Consider the following 15,022-nt stretch of genomic DNA (forward strand, 5'->3'; position numbering starts at 1 on the left):
TGAACATCTCATCAGAATAATCCTGACAAACATTCTTTATTTTGGCTGACAGAAGAAAAATCGATCTTTGGTTCCGTTTATTGAAGTAATGTGACTATTGTGTTGGAAAGTCTGAAGCTGACACTAGTAAATTTAATAACTTCTGGACTTTTCATTCCAGAAAAATCTTATTTGTTACTCAGACTGTAGATTGCTGCTGCTGATTCAGTTTATCTGATCAAGTCAAGCAGCACAAAGGCCGGTGAAGTTAATTTAAATCAAACTTTATTAAATTTTGTAAAGATCTCCAACAAGGACAAATGACATGAGCTGAGAGACACACACCAGAGAAAAGGAGACAGGAGTAAACATAAATAAGGACAGAGGATGACGACAACAGAAACACAGTAAGGGACAAGCATATTTACACAGAAACAGCCCACGGCAGCAACAGGTGAGCCTTTTACAGAGGAGCTAAAAGACCAGAGGCCAGCTATCAGCAGTACAGCAGTAGGTCTGTAACTAGAAACAGTTTCACTCCTGGTGAGCTCTGCTTTAATATCCAGTTTTGTATCGATGCCATTTAAATACAACTAAAGCAGAATCAGCGAAAAAGAAAGAAGTCCTGACTGAGGAATCAGGTCGATAATGATGCAGTAATGCTACAAAAAATGCTCAGTAGTCACTTAATCTAAGAGGGAATGGCTTCAAAGCATTACTGACATCTTAAAACGTAGCACACTCAAAGAAACAGAAGGAGTTTAACTTAACTGTATGTGACAGGGAAGAGTGGTGTGCACGTGTTGAATGTGTCAGTGACGTGTATGAACTTGTGACAATGTCAGATAACTTTCTGCATGCATGGCAGGTCAATTTATAAGAACGCAAAAAAAAAAATTATATATAGATATATATAGCTATATATAATTTTTTTGGGAGGAAGGAAAAAATAATAAAAAAAAACCTGAAATGAATGAAACTCATTCAACGTGAAGAAAACAAAACAAGGTGTCTTGGCTCTGTGATAGAGACCGAGGACGAGGCCCGCTGGGTCTTACTCTTCGTCCTCCTTTCTCAAAAATAACTTCTTTCCACCTTTCTTTCCACAGTGTGGTTCATTACTTTCATCTACTCATTCTTCTTCTCCTTCTGTTTCAGAAGCTTGTTGATCTCCCTCTTGGCCATGCCGGCGTACTTGGTGATGATGCCGTGTTGGTTAAGGCCAGGCAGCAGCAGCAGGAAACTCACTGTGGCAGAGCAAACAAAGCCGAGGGCATCAGTGATCAGGCGGTACATCCATCACCTGGTCTGAGTATCAGGCCAAGGCTTCAGATGGACAGGAAATATAAAAACAGCACATGTTGATATGGTGATTAATGAAATAAATGTAATCATCACATGGTGAAAATGGGTGAATCGTGCCCACTGATGGTAGGCATTAGGTAGAATGTGTCACTTTACAGACCCAGAGCCAATTCACAATCTGGGTCCAGGTTTAGGGAGCAGGATCAAAATAAGTTTCTGTGACTCTACATCACTGTGGCTTCAAAACAAATCACCCTTGAGATAAATAGCTAAAAGGTCTCCTCTGTTTTTATATTGAGGAGCTTTTGATGTTGTCAGGTCCACTTTGTCTGATCAGACCATCTCAAACTCATGTGATTTTAAGACCTTGTAGGCCCTCGGTTAAAAAAAAAAAAAAAAGTGTCTCATACTGACACAATGAACACAGCACAGACAGTTAGCTATAAATGAAGCATCGCTTCCATGTAGTTTTATGACTAATTCATAGGAGGCTGCTGGTATGAAGCACCCTTTATACTCGTTCTGCAGTTAGCTCATGACACTGAGAAAAAGCTGAGCGTCATCTCTGTACAGCTGAACCACAGAGACATGGGGTTACACTGACTACTGGACCACTTATCAGTTGATTCAGAGAACTGACGATTAATTTTCAAACCATGATGCCAGAAGAGCCATATTTCAAAACATCATGTGGATTTCCAAGAATCTTGTAATTCCTTGAATTATTTGGGGGGTTAGAGGGAGGGAGGGACAGGGACTTCACTCAGCTGAACTGTGGAAACACTGATCTGCTGCTCAAGAGAAGAGTTTTTGATCCAGGAAGCACATAATGTACTTAGTGTTACAGAGGAATCAAGTGACAACTACGGCCCACTGATAAATAATAATAAAATTAAAAAAAAAAAAAAAAAAAAAAAAAAAAAAAAACTCCAACAACTCCAAGACCATCATACCCAAAAGTCGGCATCTTCCAATTGTGTGGATTATTTTTTTCAACTGTTGCAAAATTAATTCGAGGATGGATTAACAGAAGAAAAGGCATTAAAATTGATTTACTCTGATTTGTAAAATGTTAAATTTCATCCCATAATTAAAACCCAGATGGCTGCTCTTCTCAGTTGTTTGTTTTCCCATTGGATCAATCCTCAACATGTCTCAGCACACATAACTGATGACTGACTGCAGGCAGACCGGCTGACACACCAACCACCACTTTCCCTGAGGCATTGCTCCATCAACACTTGTCCTTGGTTCATTTTTCACTCACAGAAGAGCTGAGAGAAGGTTGCCCTGTAAAACCACCTGAGTTCCAATTTGCATACTGAAGGGTCAACACCTCATCATCGTCTACCATTAACGTGAGGAACAGCACCAACTCTGTTTCTGTAACAGCCTTCTCTTTGGGACTGACCCACATCAGTGCAGCAATAAGCAGTAGCCTGGTGCACATGTGATGACACTTTCAGTATCAGCTGCAGATTTTTCTTCCACAGTTACAAAATGTAAAGAAAACAGTTGCTTACTTCCCGTTTTTGCCATGTCATGTGAAAATCTGTTGTGCCACATTCATCACGGACCAACCCAGCTTCATCTAAAGGAGAGAGGCATTTCCTCCTCATGCTTTCATTAATTTTATTCCTCAAAAAACCGTAACAGGTTTTGAGAGTGAAATTAAATATCCAAACACTGGATTGAATAGCTACGACTCCTCAGCCATTAAACACCTGACCCTCTTGAAGTGGTTTGTGGGTGAAAGTTTAACATATTTCAGAGGAATGTTTAATCTTCAGAAACATTTAAGGTCAGTGACATTTTGTGCCTTGGAATCATAGGAAGTCACATTGAGTAACATAATTTATGAACAAGTTCAGTGTGATATTTACAATTACTGGAGGTTGTAACATACTCACCAATTAGGTAGGTGAGGAACAGGTTGTGCACCTGCTGTCCGATCCATGCCATTGCCAGCAGGCTGCTGATCACAGAGGCAAAGTACTGTGGAGAGCAGGAGGTCACATGACATTCAGCTCCTCAACACAACATCATGCATAGCATCAGTCAATACTTCTGCTGCTCAGCTTCAGAGCAGATGTAACGGTTTAAGGAGGCAACAAAGCTGCCATCGAATTAAAGAAAGTTGTGAAACAGTGTGTCTAACAGTGTTAATGCAGGCTGTGAAAAAGCTGGTTAGCACAGCCTGTAACCCAGTTTGAGCTCTGAAGTGGCGCAGTGAGGCCAAATCAGCTGAGGATATTTTTATCTGGAGCACAGAGAAAGCTCATTATTGAAATAAAGCAGATAAACGCCCTTTTACTGCAGCCTGTGCATGACAGCATGCAGCTCTCATGCACAGTCTGCCAGCTCAGTTAGCCTGTGTGCTCTTGGGAGGGGGGGAAAAAAAAAACAAAACAAAAAAAAAAAAAAAAAAAAACAAGTACCATTTTGGGCTTCTCCTCCTTGAGGGCACAGAGACGCTTCCACCAACCCACGACCCGACGCTGGGTCTTCACCAGGTTACCACAGATCTCATGGAAACGCTGCTGCTGCTCGGTGGTCCTGCATGCAGAGGGTGAAGATGATGGGGTGATTATTAAGACAAACATTAGAGACAGTGATCTTTAGAGTTCAGACTGTGTGGCCAGTTGTGTTTAGAGATAAACATTCACTAATGCTGAGGAAGTCAGTAAGTTCACTGTGGTTTGTCACAGACAAAACAGTCCTTGCTTCTCAACAGCAAAAAGACCTACCAATGTTCATATCTACAAGCCTCCGTTTAAACTTGCTGACAATAAAGCCACTGATGTTGCATCAACTTATTTCTTATAATGAAGAAGGAAATCCCCAGATTTTCAGCATGCAGTCTCCATTAGAGCTAAAAGAAATCCCCTGGTCAGACAATTCAAACGCAGGTTCTTTGTCCTCTTATGGTAATGTTGCATTTCAGACTTTTGAATTAAAAAAAAATAATTAAAAATATAGATGAGGGATAAGACACAGATCAGAATGAGAAGGGCTTGACTGGAGGAGGAAGCGCAGCTGGGAAAAGTGGCCTTCACTTTCTGCTTAGCCATCGTTCCCTATTTCAGTCCTTGTTGTCAGGGAGCCAATCGACAACCATGACCAGACTATGATGGCTTCTTTTAACTGAGGCAAACAGACACTCCAGCTAAATCTGACCAACTGGACCTCTGCAGGAGTACAACAATCTCACACAACCTTCAGACATCATAGATCAATAGCTACATTTTGTTCAACTATGACTAACAATAGAGAGCTCACAAGTTTGTCTCATGTCCTTTGAACTAAACACTCTGAGGAGGTTGGTAGTAATGTGCTAGGATTTCAGACACACTGTGTGTCTGCTGCAGTCTGTGGAATGTGCAGGAGAGCAGGCCATGCTCTGCTGATGAAGGGTTGTACACCGACAGGCTGAAGGAATCTGGCGGAGGACAGCTTAACATGCTGCATACTAGGGCCTGTTACTCTATCCTGTCCTAGGTGTCTGGTTCTCACCATCATACACTCACAGCTGGTCAAGAGGCTGTTGTCAGCACTAGATAATGTCAAAGACCTATGAAGTGGTTGGACACCCTATGGACCGGTCTCATGTGACAGCTTTCGGTCTTATTAGGAAGGGCAAAAAGAAGTCACTGAAAGACAACCGACCCCCCCCCCCCCCGAACCTCTCTGAATTTTAAAATTGGAATCAAAAATAAATGTAGAAAGGGTTCTTACATTGATATCTGAGAGCAGGAACCAAAAAGAAGAATAACTGAATTGATTATCAGTCTCACCACTTATTGGAGCCAAAGACTCGGGGTGCAAGGGTGGGCACCAGGTAGTCAGCCAGGCAGAGCAACATGACAGTGCAGGAGAGCCCAGTCAGCACTGATGGGTCCAGGTAGTAAATCAGCCTGGAGGAGCAAGACAACACGGCTGTTAAAACGTGCTCACTTTCATCATATTACAGGGGCATTTAAATAGCAACTGCATGAGACAGAGACTCCTGCAGGTTCATCCTGCTACTGTAACTTTAAAAAGCATCTGCCACCAGGAGTGAATCAGAGATCAATAGGGAGGGGGTGTGTTTGGGAATATAAGACAGGAATGCATTGTGCGAACAATACGTCATTTAGTACTAACTGGAAACAGACTTACTGTTTTTTTTTCCTGAAATGTTGCAGCACGGTCATAAACTAAAATCTACAGTTTCCTTCCTCTGGCTTTGAGCGTCAACAATTTGGGGAAGTTTAACACAGCCTTCAAACTTGCACACTTCAACCTTCACTTTAAACCAGCGTGAATTAGCTTTGTTAACCTAGATACTGTCTTACAGGAATGTTTAGCTGCAGAGAGGCAGGAAATGTGCAATATGCCAACTATGCGCCCTGCTGTGACACAGAACACACAAACAGACTCACAGGAAGAGTACGGTGGTAGCGCCCATCAGGGCCCCAGGGAACCAAGGCTTCTCCCAGCGCAGGACACGATCCCCAGCTAGGATCACTTCGCCCCAGCCCTGCAGCTGCTCCTCCAGCTGGGCTGTTTCCTGAGCCTGCACAGAGTTACACACATTCAGCCAACACATAAAAACATTCATGTTCCTGAAGCTTGGGAACAACATTTCTGTGACACCAGCATGTTTAATCAGTGATGCTGCTTTAAAGGTCAAGGACAGGAGTCCCTGCTTTATCCAGCCTGAACTAAAAATCAATGCAGTTTTAAAATCTGTCCTCAAAGGCACAGATGCAGACTGATCATATTCATTTTAATCTACGTAATTAAATTCTCACCCTTGAAAATGTTACATTTCGGTAAATCTCACCCGGATCAGTGAAGTTTTATAAATCTATCTATGAAGTTGGTGACCATGAGGAAGCTGTCGGTGACGACGCACTTCTGTGACACGACTGTGCAGTAGATCAGCGCTGCCAACAATTAGCATCAAGCTACATGGAGTTAAAACATCCAAACTGGACTTTGTTTTGTTCTTTTTGTTCAGAGAGGCTGAAGGAGCCGAGGCAGAGTCTTTATCACCCGCTAACAGACCGGGCAGAGGTCTCCGCTGAGCTAAGCTACGCTAACCTGCTAAAGCGCATTAAACTGGCGAGCTACTGTTAGCTAACGTCCCCGCCTATGGCCGGGTTAATTATTACATAATAAAACTAAATAGCTTGAAAGTTAGTTGGCCGCTAGTTGGAGGTGCAAAGTTCACGTTATGTGCACAAATTGTTAAAAGAGTAAAAAAAAAAAAAAAAAAAAAAAAAAAGACACCACCGCCACTGGATTAAAATTAGCTGTCGATGCTAACGTTAGTGAAACACACCCACAGCTAACAGAAACATTTAAATTTAAATACAGCCCAACTCAGAATCTGGACGGCACTCACCAGCATGTTGGCGCTTTTATTATCACCTTCAGTCATCTTGACCGAACCAGCTTGGTTTCAGATTTTTGTTTTTGTATTTTCTGGGTTTCGCAGAGCAGCAGCGGCGGATCAGGCGCCTCCTCTGACCGCCCCAGCGTCACTAACGGTCGCAGTCTTGGCTGGATCGCTTTATCCCAGAACCTGCGTCAAAGCGACCAGGGGCATGCTGGGAAATGTCGTTTTCTTGGTTTAGTTACGTCAAATGAAAGTCAATTGACTTATAAACATACCTGACAGATTTAACTAAAGCGCCGACATCCAGCCAATCGATCTACAACGATGTTTATTTTTGGTCTTATTTAGAAACGACTGTGTGAAATTGACATCGTTACTAACCTGAACGTTTCCCTATTTTTTGTTCTGATTTAGGGGGGGATAAATATAATTACTCACTTTGTGTTGTATTCGAATACCGCTGAGTAAATATTACTAAAGAAACACACATCCAAGCTCATAGTTAGTTAGTCACTTATGCCCTTTTGGCTGATTATTTTTCTTTAATTTCATTGAGTATTGTGCATTTTTGCAGTTCCGTTATTTGAGCTAAAAGCTAGTTTGGGCTATTTTCAGAAGTTCGACCTGGAATGTCGAATACTGTTATTACTGTTTTGGAGTATCAAAATATCAAATAGACTTTGTATTTAAAACATGAATCCTAATTAACTTTAGACTCCGTATTTTTATTTTTATTTTTATCCCAGATTACAGGCGCCATGAAAACGTCTCACTTTAGACGTGCGTTCCGTGCGTATGACGTCACTAGATTTCCGTCTCGTTCCTGCTGTGGTTGGAGAGCAGACCAGCTAGCAGAGAGCTAACTAGTCGTGTATCTTTTTCATTCACAGTTGTGACTGATCGTTTTTTTGATAAGTTTCAGTCGTCCAGTTCTTCGGGATATTATTCACCAACAATTTCCCGCGGAGATCATTTCCCCTCCGCTCGCGGAGCAAACACTGGTACGTACACAGACGTTGGCTAAGCTAAGATAGCTCAGACAGGAATTATTCCCTACGCACAAGTATGGCGGGGCCTTGAGAAATAATAAAAAAAGACGTCAAATACACCAACTTCTTAAACCAAGGGAGTGTCAGAACAGGAAGTTCAGGTCGGTCAGATAAAGTTAATCAGTCTAAAGTCCCAGCCTTTGTCTCCCTCTGCGTTAGTCATCATAAATTTAGTTTCTACAGACGTAGCAACAGGCCTGTTCCGGTGCACGTGTTAATGCGCATCAAAATGTTCTTATTACAAATACATTTTCAAGATAAGAATATGAACTTGTGTTTATACCTGAGGCGAGACACTGATATCTGTTTAACCGTCCATTTGCTCCTATTAGCCGAGAAACCGCGGACACAACACTGTGTCAATAAAATGCCGCCTGAATTGAGTTCATGTTTCAGTGTTTGGATCATTTCAGTTGTGTCTGTTGTCGTGTTCACCATTTTGACTTTAATTAGCCAAATGATTTGAGTAGACATACGTTTAGTAATGTCAGCCATTTTAGAGTATGGTGACCTTAAATGTATGCCTATCATTAATCATGAATAAATTATGTCAAATAATGTCATTATGCAAAATTTCTGTTCTCAGGTCAGCACTAAGAAGTGATTCTGTTGATACTCACTGTGTTTTATTTCTGCAGAGCCATGTACAATGGGATTGGCCTGACGACTCCGCGGGGCAGTGGCACCAATGGCTATGTGCAGCGGAACCTGTCTAGCCTGCGGGTTAAACGGCCACGGGATGACCGTGGGGGTGAGCGGGACGAAAAGGACCGGGAGAGACTGGAGAGTCAGCTCAATAGGCAGCCCAATGCTGACATCTTGGAGCACCAACGGAAGAGGCAACTAGAAGTCAAGTGTGCTGAGCTACAAGACATGATGGAGGAGCAAGGGTAAAAAAAAAACAAACAAACTGTTTGCTTCACTGTAATACTAAGGTCTTCAATAAGATCAACTAAGATTGACTGAGACTAAAGGAAAATCAGCCAGTGATGATACAAATAAACAATCAAATCAGTTATAGATTTGTCAGTAAATTCATTGTGTTCTAGAATTTGATGATTTGCATTAGTTAATTCTCAGTTTGCTATATTAAAATCTAAACTAACACCATAAGTATCAGGTGTTTCTGATTTCTGTGTTAAATCCTCTTCTCTGTGTGGATGGTCAGGTATTCTGCTGAAGAGATTGAGGAGAAGGTGAATAGTTTCCGCATGATGCTGCAGGAGAAGGAGGAGCCAGCTCCTACCGCGACCGAGAGGCCAACGTAAGTCCATCACACTCAGACAACCTGAATTTCCAGTAACTCCAAGCAGCTGTTAACAGGAGCAATATCCAGTTAGCCACCTGTGTGAGTGTGCTCAGGGATGGACTGCTGTGACTGCACTCAAACACTTGGTTAATCCCTTTGAGTAAATACTAAGAACATCTCACTGGTTGGTCATGTTGGTCACAGAAGTCTCTTTGGTTTGTTCCCTCTCAGGATCACAGAGACTCATGCTCTGGCAGCCGCCAACCAGCAGAAGAATGATCGCCTTCGTGCTGCGTTTGGTATTGCCAGTGACTATGTGGACGGATCATCCTTCCATGCTGACCGCAAGGAGAAAGAGAAGGAGAAGAGAGAACAGGAACGCTTAGAGAGGGAGAGGCTGCAGCAGCAAAAATATACGTGAGTAGGACAAGCACCCTCACCCATCACAGATGATGTTGCAGTGGGCAGACTCTTGGTTAACAGCGCCTGTACAGGTGACAGGTGTGTGTCTGTGCCCTGACAGGCTGAGAGAAAGGAGGTCAAAATTGGTGCATTCAATGCTGTTCATTGGGTGTTTTCTGCAAAGTAATGTGACCTGGGTCTTGGTTCTGATCTTAGCCTTTTCTATTGCTGAGAAAAGCCAGAATTTAGTGGCTTTTATCTGGTTTAGGAAAGTGGTTTTAGTGATCTTTTTCTGCTTTTTAAGACATTACAGTAATTATTGGTATAAAATTCATTTGTTTGTTTTTTTGCAGTCACGCACTACAAGTACAAGTGGTGTACTGTCAGCAACGACCATTCAGCATCAGTTTTGTCCCTGACTCCATGTTTGTTGCTCTTCTCTTAGGTTGGTAGAAGATTCAGACAGTTCAGATTCTCCTCCAAAGAAGCGAAGTCGAAAGAAGAAGAAGAAGAACAAGAGCCGAGACAGGTGAGAACATGAATTTGAGACGGATTGAGAGGCTTCAAACCATGGCCAGTGGGTCTGACATGTCTTTGTTTATGCTCCCAGCAGCTCAGAGAGTCCATCCCCATCTCCTCGCAGAGAGAAGAAAAAATCCAAAAAAAAGAAAAAGAAACGGTATTCCCATCAGGCTCATGTTTTATTGTTTCTCCTAATGAGTGTATGTTTACGATGATTGTTGATGAGCAATTTTTCTTCTAGTGATGCATCAGAAGAGACGGAGGAAGAAGACAGGTAGGTCTACTTAATAACAAATTAGTTCAGAGCCCTTGCTATTTCTTTAAATATGAAATCTTACTTTTGTCATTAAAGTACAGCTGAGATGGTTGTTGTTGTTGTTGTTGTAGCCTTCATTCAAAACAGTTTGAATACATTGTAGGTCATTGTTACTGTCCTACTGTCTTTACTTGAACTCTCGCCCACCCGCAGCTCCTCGGATGAGAAACAAAAGGTGTCAAAGAAGAAAAGAAAAAAGAGTCAAAGTACAAGTCCCCTGAAAGCGAAGGCGACGCAGCGCAGGAGTGTTTCCTCCAGCTCTGCTCACAGGTAAGCGATAACAACCAGAACTGAACACTAAAGTAGGGCTGAGCCGACATCCTTCCATGGTTCTTCTCAAACTGAACAGCCTGTTAATCTCAAACTGTCTACACTGTGACAATAACTTCAACCTTTCTTACCAATCAGTGGTATCATCTCATTTTCATTGGCATTGTAAGAGTATAAATATAATTCAATGCAGAGATCATTTGATTGTATGAATGGGGAAGGCTGATCATTCCATCTGACACTTTCTGCCCCTGTAATGTTAACAGCCAGTCTCCAGCTCCAGTGAGGTCACGTCAACAGGAACAAATTAGAAGAAAAGTTGATGATCCCAGAGGAGACAGATCGCCTGACAGGAGGCGACGAGGCTATGAGGAGAACAGTCCACATCGTCAAGGAGCCAACATGGTGAGACTGAGTCTACTTAGTTGTCCAAAAATCGGTAATAAAAACCAAATGAAATCAACAAACCTTTTCTCCACCATCTAGAAGAGGCCCAATATTGAGAGGGAAAAAGAACAATCCAGTGAGAAGGAGAAGACCTCCACCAGGAGGAGACATGACTCCTCATCCCCCTCTCCTCCACCACAGGAGGAGAAGAGCTGGAACACGGAGAAAGGGAGGAGATCCAGGAGCAAACAGAGGGAGAGCGAGATAGGCAAGAGCTCCAGGAGCCGAGATGTGCAGAAAATTAGACGTTCCAAGAGCATCGAAAATGAGAGGGAAAAGGGGAGGCGTTCAAGAAGCAAAGAAAAGGAGAAAGAACGAGTAAGACGCTCCAAAAGCAGAGAGATGGACAAAGGAAGGCGATCGAGGAGCCAAGAAAATGAGAGGGAGGGAAGGAGGCGTTCAAGAAGCAGAGAAAAGAGGGATCAAGGGAAGGAGAGCGTCCATCACCGGACCAGACATGACTCCTCCTTGTCCCCCTCTTCTCCCCCTGCTTGCCCTAAACAGGAGACCAGGGGGGCACGAAGCAGAGACGCTGAACAGGAGAAAGACAGGAACAAACAGGGTAAAAAGACAAGACACGACTCATCACCTTCGCTGCCTCCTGAGAAGGAGAGAGTGAGGAGGGAGAAGAGTGGAGAGAGGGAGCACAGGCCTGAGAGAGATCAACGCTCAAGGGACAACAGGAAAGACACTGGGAGGAGACAGGACAGGGAGCCGTCTCCCCACCCACAGAAACACGACAGGAGGAGGGACGTCCACCTGTCTCAAGACTCCCAGGTGTCACCCAGGTCTCGCTCGCCCATCACCAATGGGCGTCAAAAAGAGAGAGAGATTGAGAGGAGGAGGGAGAGAGAGAGCACAAATGAGGGGGAAAGGCATATGAACAAGGCAGAACAAGACAGAGTGAGAAGCCAAGATGGGGGAAGAAACAGAGACGAGGGTGGACGAGCATCTGCAGAAATGAGAGCAAGCAGAGGGAGACCTGTGGAGAAGGGTCCGAGTGAAAGACAAGAGAAGACTAGGAGTCCCCCCAGGAAGGAGAAACAGGTGGAGAAAAGAAAAGAAAGTAGCAGCAGCAGCAGCAGCAGCAGTGGCAGCAGCGGCAGCAGCAGCGGAAGCAGCAGCGATAGTGACAGTGATAGCTCCTCCTCCTCCTCCTCATCATCTTCATCTTCCTCTTCATCCTCGGCCTCTGAAGACGAGAATGAGGTGAAGAAGGCTGAGCCAGCAGGGGGGGACAAAGGTAATCTTGTGAAAAATGCATCAGCCGTCACTGGGGCTGAAGTTCAGATGAATTTAGCCAATGGAAGAAAGGAAAACTCCGCCTCTGCGTCCGATGGTGACGGGCTCAGACGATCCCAGCGGGACAAAGAGGATGGAGGAGACAGACGTGAGAAGGAGAGACCTACTCACGGAGCCTGTGTGGAGAGTTACCCACCCCGGGCAAAAGGGCAGGAGCGATACAGCCCCACACAGATGGACAGTCCCAGTCCACCTCCCTCCCCACCCAGCAGGACATGCAACAGGCCTGAGGCCGGAGCGGAGAAAACCAGGCTGGAGGGAAAAGGCAGGGACAGGGATGCTGCCAGGAGGCCTGCACGGTCCAGCCCCTCTGCCAGGAGGTCCCATTCTCCGCCCCACAGAACCACCACCCCGTCCCATCGCACTCCGCCAAGGCAATATCAGGAACCCCCATCCCGATCCAGGAGAAGTTCACCTCCTCCCCCATCCTGGTCAGACCGGGAGAAAGAGAGACAGAGGGACAGAGAAAGGGACAGAGAGAAGGACAGAGAACGAGATCGAGCTACCAGAAGGACCAGATCCAGGAGCCTGAAGAGGCGAAGCAGGTCCAGGAGCCTGAAGAGGCGAAGCAGGTCCAGGAGCCCGAGGAGGCGAAGCAGGTCCAGGAGCCTGAAGAGGCGAAGCAGGTCCAGGAGCCTGAAGAGGCGAAGCAGGTCCAGGAGCCCGAAGAGGCGAAGCAGGTCCAGGAGCCCGAGGAGGCGAAGCAGGTCCAGGAGCCCGAGGAGGCGAAGCAGGTCCAGGAGCCCGAGGAGGCGAAGCAGGTCCAGGAGCCTGAAGAGGCGAAGCAGGTCCAGGAGCCTGAAGAGGCGAAGCAGGTCCAGGAGCCTGAGAAGGCGAAGTCCCCCCATCAGGTAGGACAAAAGTCTGGTCCTGAAATTTTATTGCCAATTTCTTCACGACACCTGTGGAACATCTCTCTGCTCTAAACACACAAAACTGAACTTCACAAGACAGAAAAAGTGTCATTCTTAATGTAATGAAACCATTTTTATGAAGCAATTTTTTTTAATTCAGAAGGAATTAAAAGATGCCTCCTATTTACCTCTGAATGTTCTACATTGAAGTGCAGCTTTCTCAATCTTTAATTTTTCCATCTTCCAGGTTCCGTTGCTCTCCGTCTCCACAGCGACGACGGAGGAACAGTCGCTCTCTCTCTAGAGAAAGAGGCAGAGAGCGGGAAAATGAGAAGATCAGGCAGAGAGAGGCAGAACAAGAGAGAGTCAGAGAGCGGGAAAATGAGAAGATCAGGCAGAGAGAGGCAGAACAAGAGTCAGTCAGAGCGCGGGAGAAGGAGCAACTGCACCAAAAAGATGTTCCACAGCCCAGCAGGTCCTCCTCTTCATCATCATCTTCCTCCAGCTCCTCTTCGTCCTCTTCGTCCTCACCTTCACCACCTCGAGAAAGGAAAGACACACGACCATCCACTGAGGAAGAACGAAAAAGAGGCCGAGAGGATGAGAAGAAAGAGGACAGAGAGCATAGAGGTCCTCCTTCACAGGCTCCTCCCAGAAACTCCTCCCACGCTCCACCCTCAGGAAGAAGCTCCCATTCAGATTCCCGACGCTCTGATGTAACCTCCAGAAGGTCTCCAGTCAGCAGCCAATCTGACGCCAAACCTCCGTCACGGGGTCCGAGCCGGAGGCGGTCGCCACCGGTGGCAGCCCCTCAAGTGCTACAACGACCAATCAGAAAGGAGACCGCGGTGAATGGCAAGGAGGCCGATGGAAAACAGAAATGCAGCAGCAGCTCCAGCTCCTCTTCCTCCTCTTCTTCCTCCTCTTCGTCCTCTTCCTCCTCCTCTTCTGACAGTTCTGACTCTGAGACAGAGCAGGGAAACGGGTGAGACACATGTAAATAAAAGAAGCATTCTGTTGCTCAGTAACTACACTGATCAATGACCTGTTGACTGTTTTGATTTTTAACAGGAAGATAACCAAAGTCCAGAGCTCCTCTTCATCTTCCTCATCCTCTGAGGATGAAAAGGAAACTAAGAACAAGAGGTAAATTATAAACCAAAGTAATCAAACAGAAAGCCAAACTATTAGAATTGTTACATTATTATTTAAAAGGGAAGACTGGAGTGATCCAAGTTTTTAACTGGCTGAGGACTCTCTCTGTTGGAAGGATTCTTTACACAGCAGGGTGAAAATTTGATTGATCAATTCATCAATTGTATTATGCTGTTTTTGTTGCACTGGCCACATCCGCAGCTTTGATTTAACGGTGAGACTTTGACTCCTGTGTTTCCCTCTCAGCCTTGACAGGCCTCAGAGGGTTCCAGCTGATTCGCTCAGAGATTCACGCTCGCTCAGTTACTCTCCTCCGAGGCACATGAGAGCGACGGCGTCCTCCCCCAGCCGCAGGTCTGTACCTGAAGCACACAAACCTGACATTGGTTTTCTAATGTTTAGTGGTAGAAGAAGAGATGAGTTTAAACCCAATGATGAGGTGAAGCTGGTGCAGTTTGTAGAAATGATGGTTGGTGTTGTTGACGCACCGCAGGAGCAGCAGCCGTCAGTCTCCAGGCCGCTCGTCAACCAGCAGACGAAGGAAATGAGCCAACGACTTGGGCGCTTCACGACCGCCTGAACCGGGCGCGACACGGACGCCACAGCCAGCGGTCAGTAGATACACATCTGTGAATCTCGGGGGACTCACTTTGGCTCTGAGCCACCACAGTAACACCAGTGTGTTTGTGTTTTTTAAGCGGCGACAACCTTCGGCTGGCTCGTACATTTATTTTTACAAGCTGAATAAGAAACGTACACGATCATACACAAACACAGCCGAGTCAAACA

At 45.1% G+C, this 15,022-nt stretch overlaps 2 protein-coding genes across 2 annotated transcripts; one reads left to right on the plus strand and one right to left on the minus strand.

The window, feature by feature from the left end:
• Positions 1-246: 246 nt before the first annotated feature.
• On the minus strand, positions 247-6,811 carry arl6ip1 (ARL6 interacting reticulophagy regulator 1). Its single transcript, XM_029508812.1, has 6 exons — positions 6,674-6,811; positions 5,706-5,839; positions 5,079-5,198; positions 3,723-3,840; positions 3,195-3,279; positions 247-1,226 (listed from the first exon to the last, which is right to left on the minus strand). The coding sequence occupies exons 1-6, from the start codon at positions 6,707-6,709 to the stop codon at positions 1,108-1,110; spliced, it is 612 nt and encodes a 203-aa protein (XP_029364672.1). The 5' UTR covers positions 6,710-6,811; the 3' UTR covers positions 247-1,107.
• A 674-nt stretch (positions 6,812-7,485) lies between these two features.
• On the plus strand, positions 7,486-15,015 carry srrm2 (serine/arginine repetitive matrix 2). Its single transcript, XM_029509190.1, has 14 exons — positions 7,486-7,668; positions 8,355-8,606; positions 8,885-8,980; positions 9,197-9,382; positions 9,813-9,896; positions 9,978-10,046; positions 10,131-10,163; positions 10,359-10,475; positions 10,742-10,880; positions 10,962-13,075; positions 13,326-14,063; positions 14,150-14,224; positions 14,480-14,587; positions 14,727-15,015. The coding sequence occupies exons 2-14, from the start codon at positions 8,359-8,361 to the stop codon at positions 14,779-14,781; spliced, it is 4,062 nt and encodes a 1,353-aa protein (XP_029365050.1). The 5' UTR covers positions 7,486-7,668; positions 8,355-8,358; the 3' UTR covers positions 14,782-15,015.
• The last annotated feature ends 7 nt before the right edge of the window (positions 15,016-15,022 follow it).

This window comes from Echeneis naucrates, chromosome 8, assembly GCF_900963305.1.
Source record: "Echeneis naucrates chromosome 8, fEcheNa1.1, whole genome shotgun sequence".
Taxonomy (NCBI): domain Eukaryota; kingdom Metazoa; phylum Chordata; class Actinopteri; order Carangiformes; family Echeneidae; genus Echeneis; species Echeneis naucrates.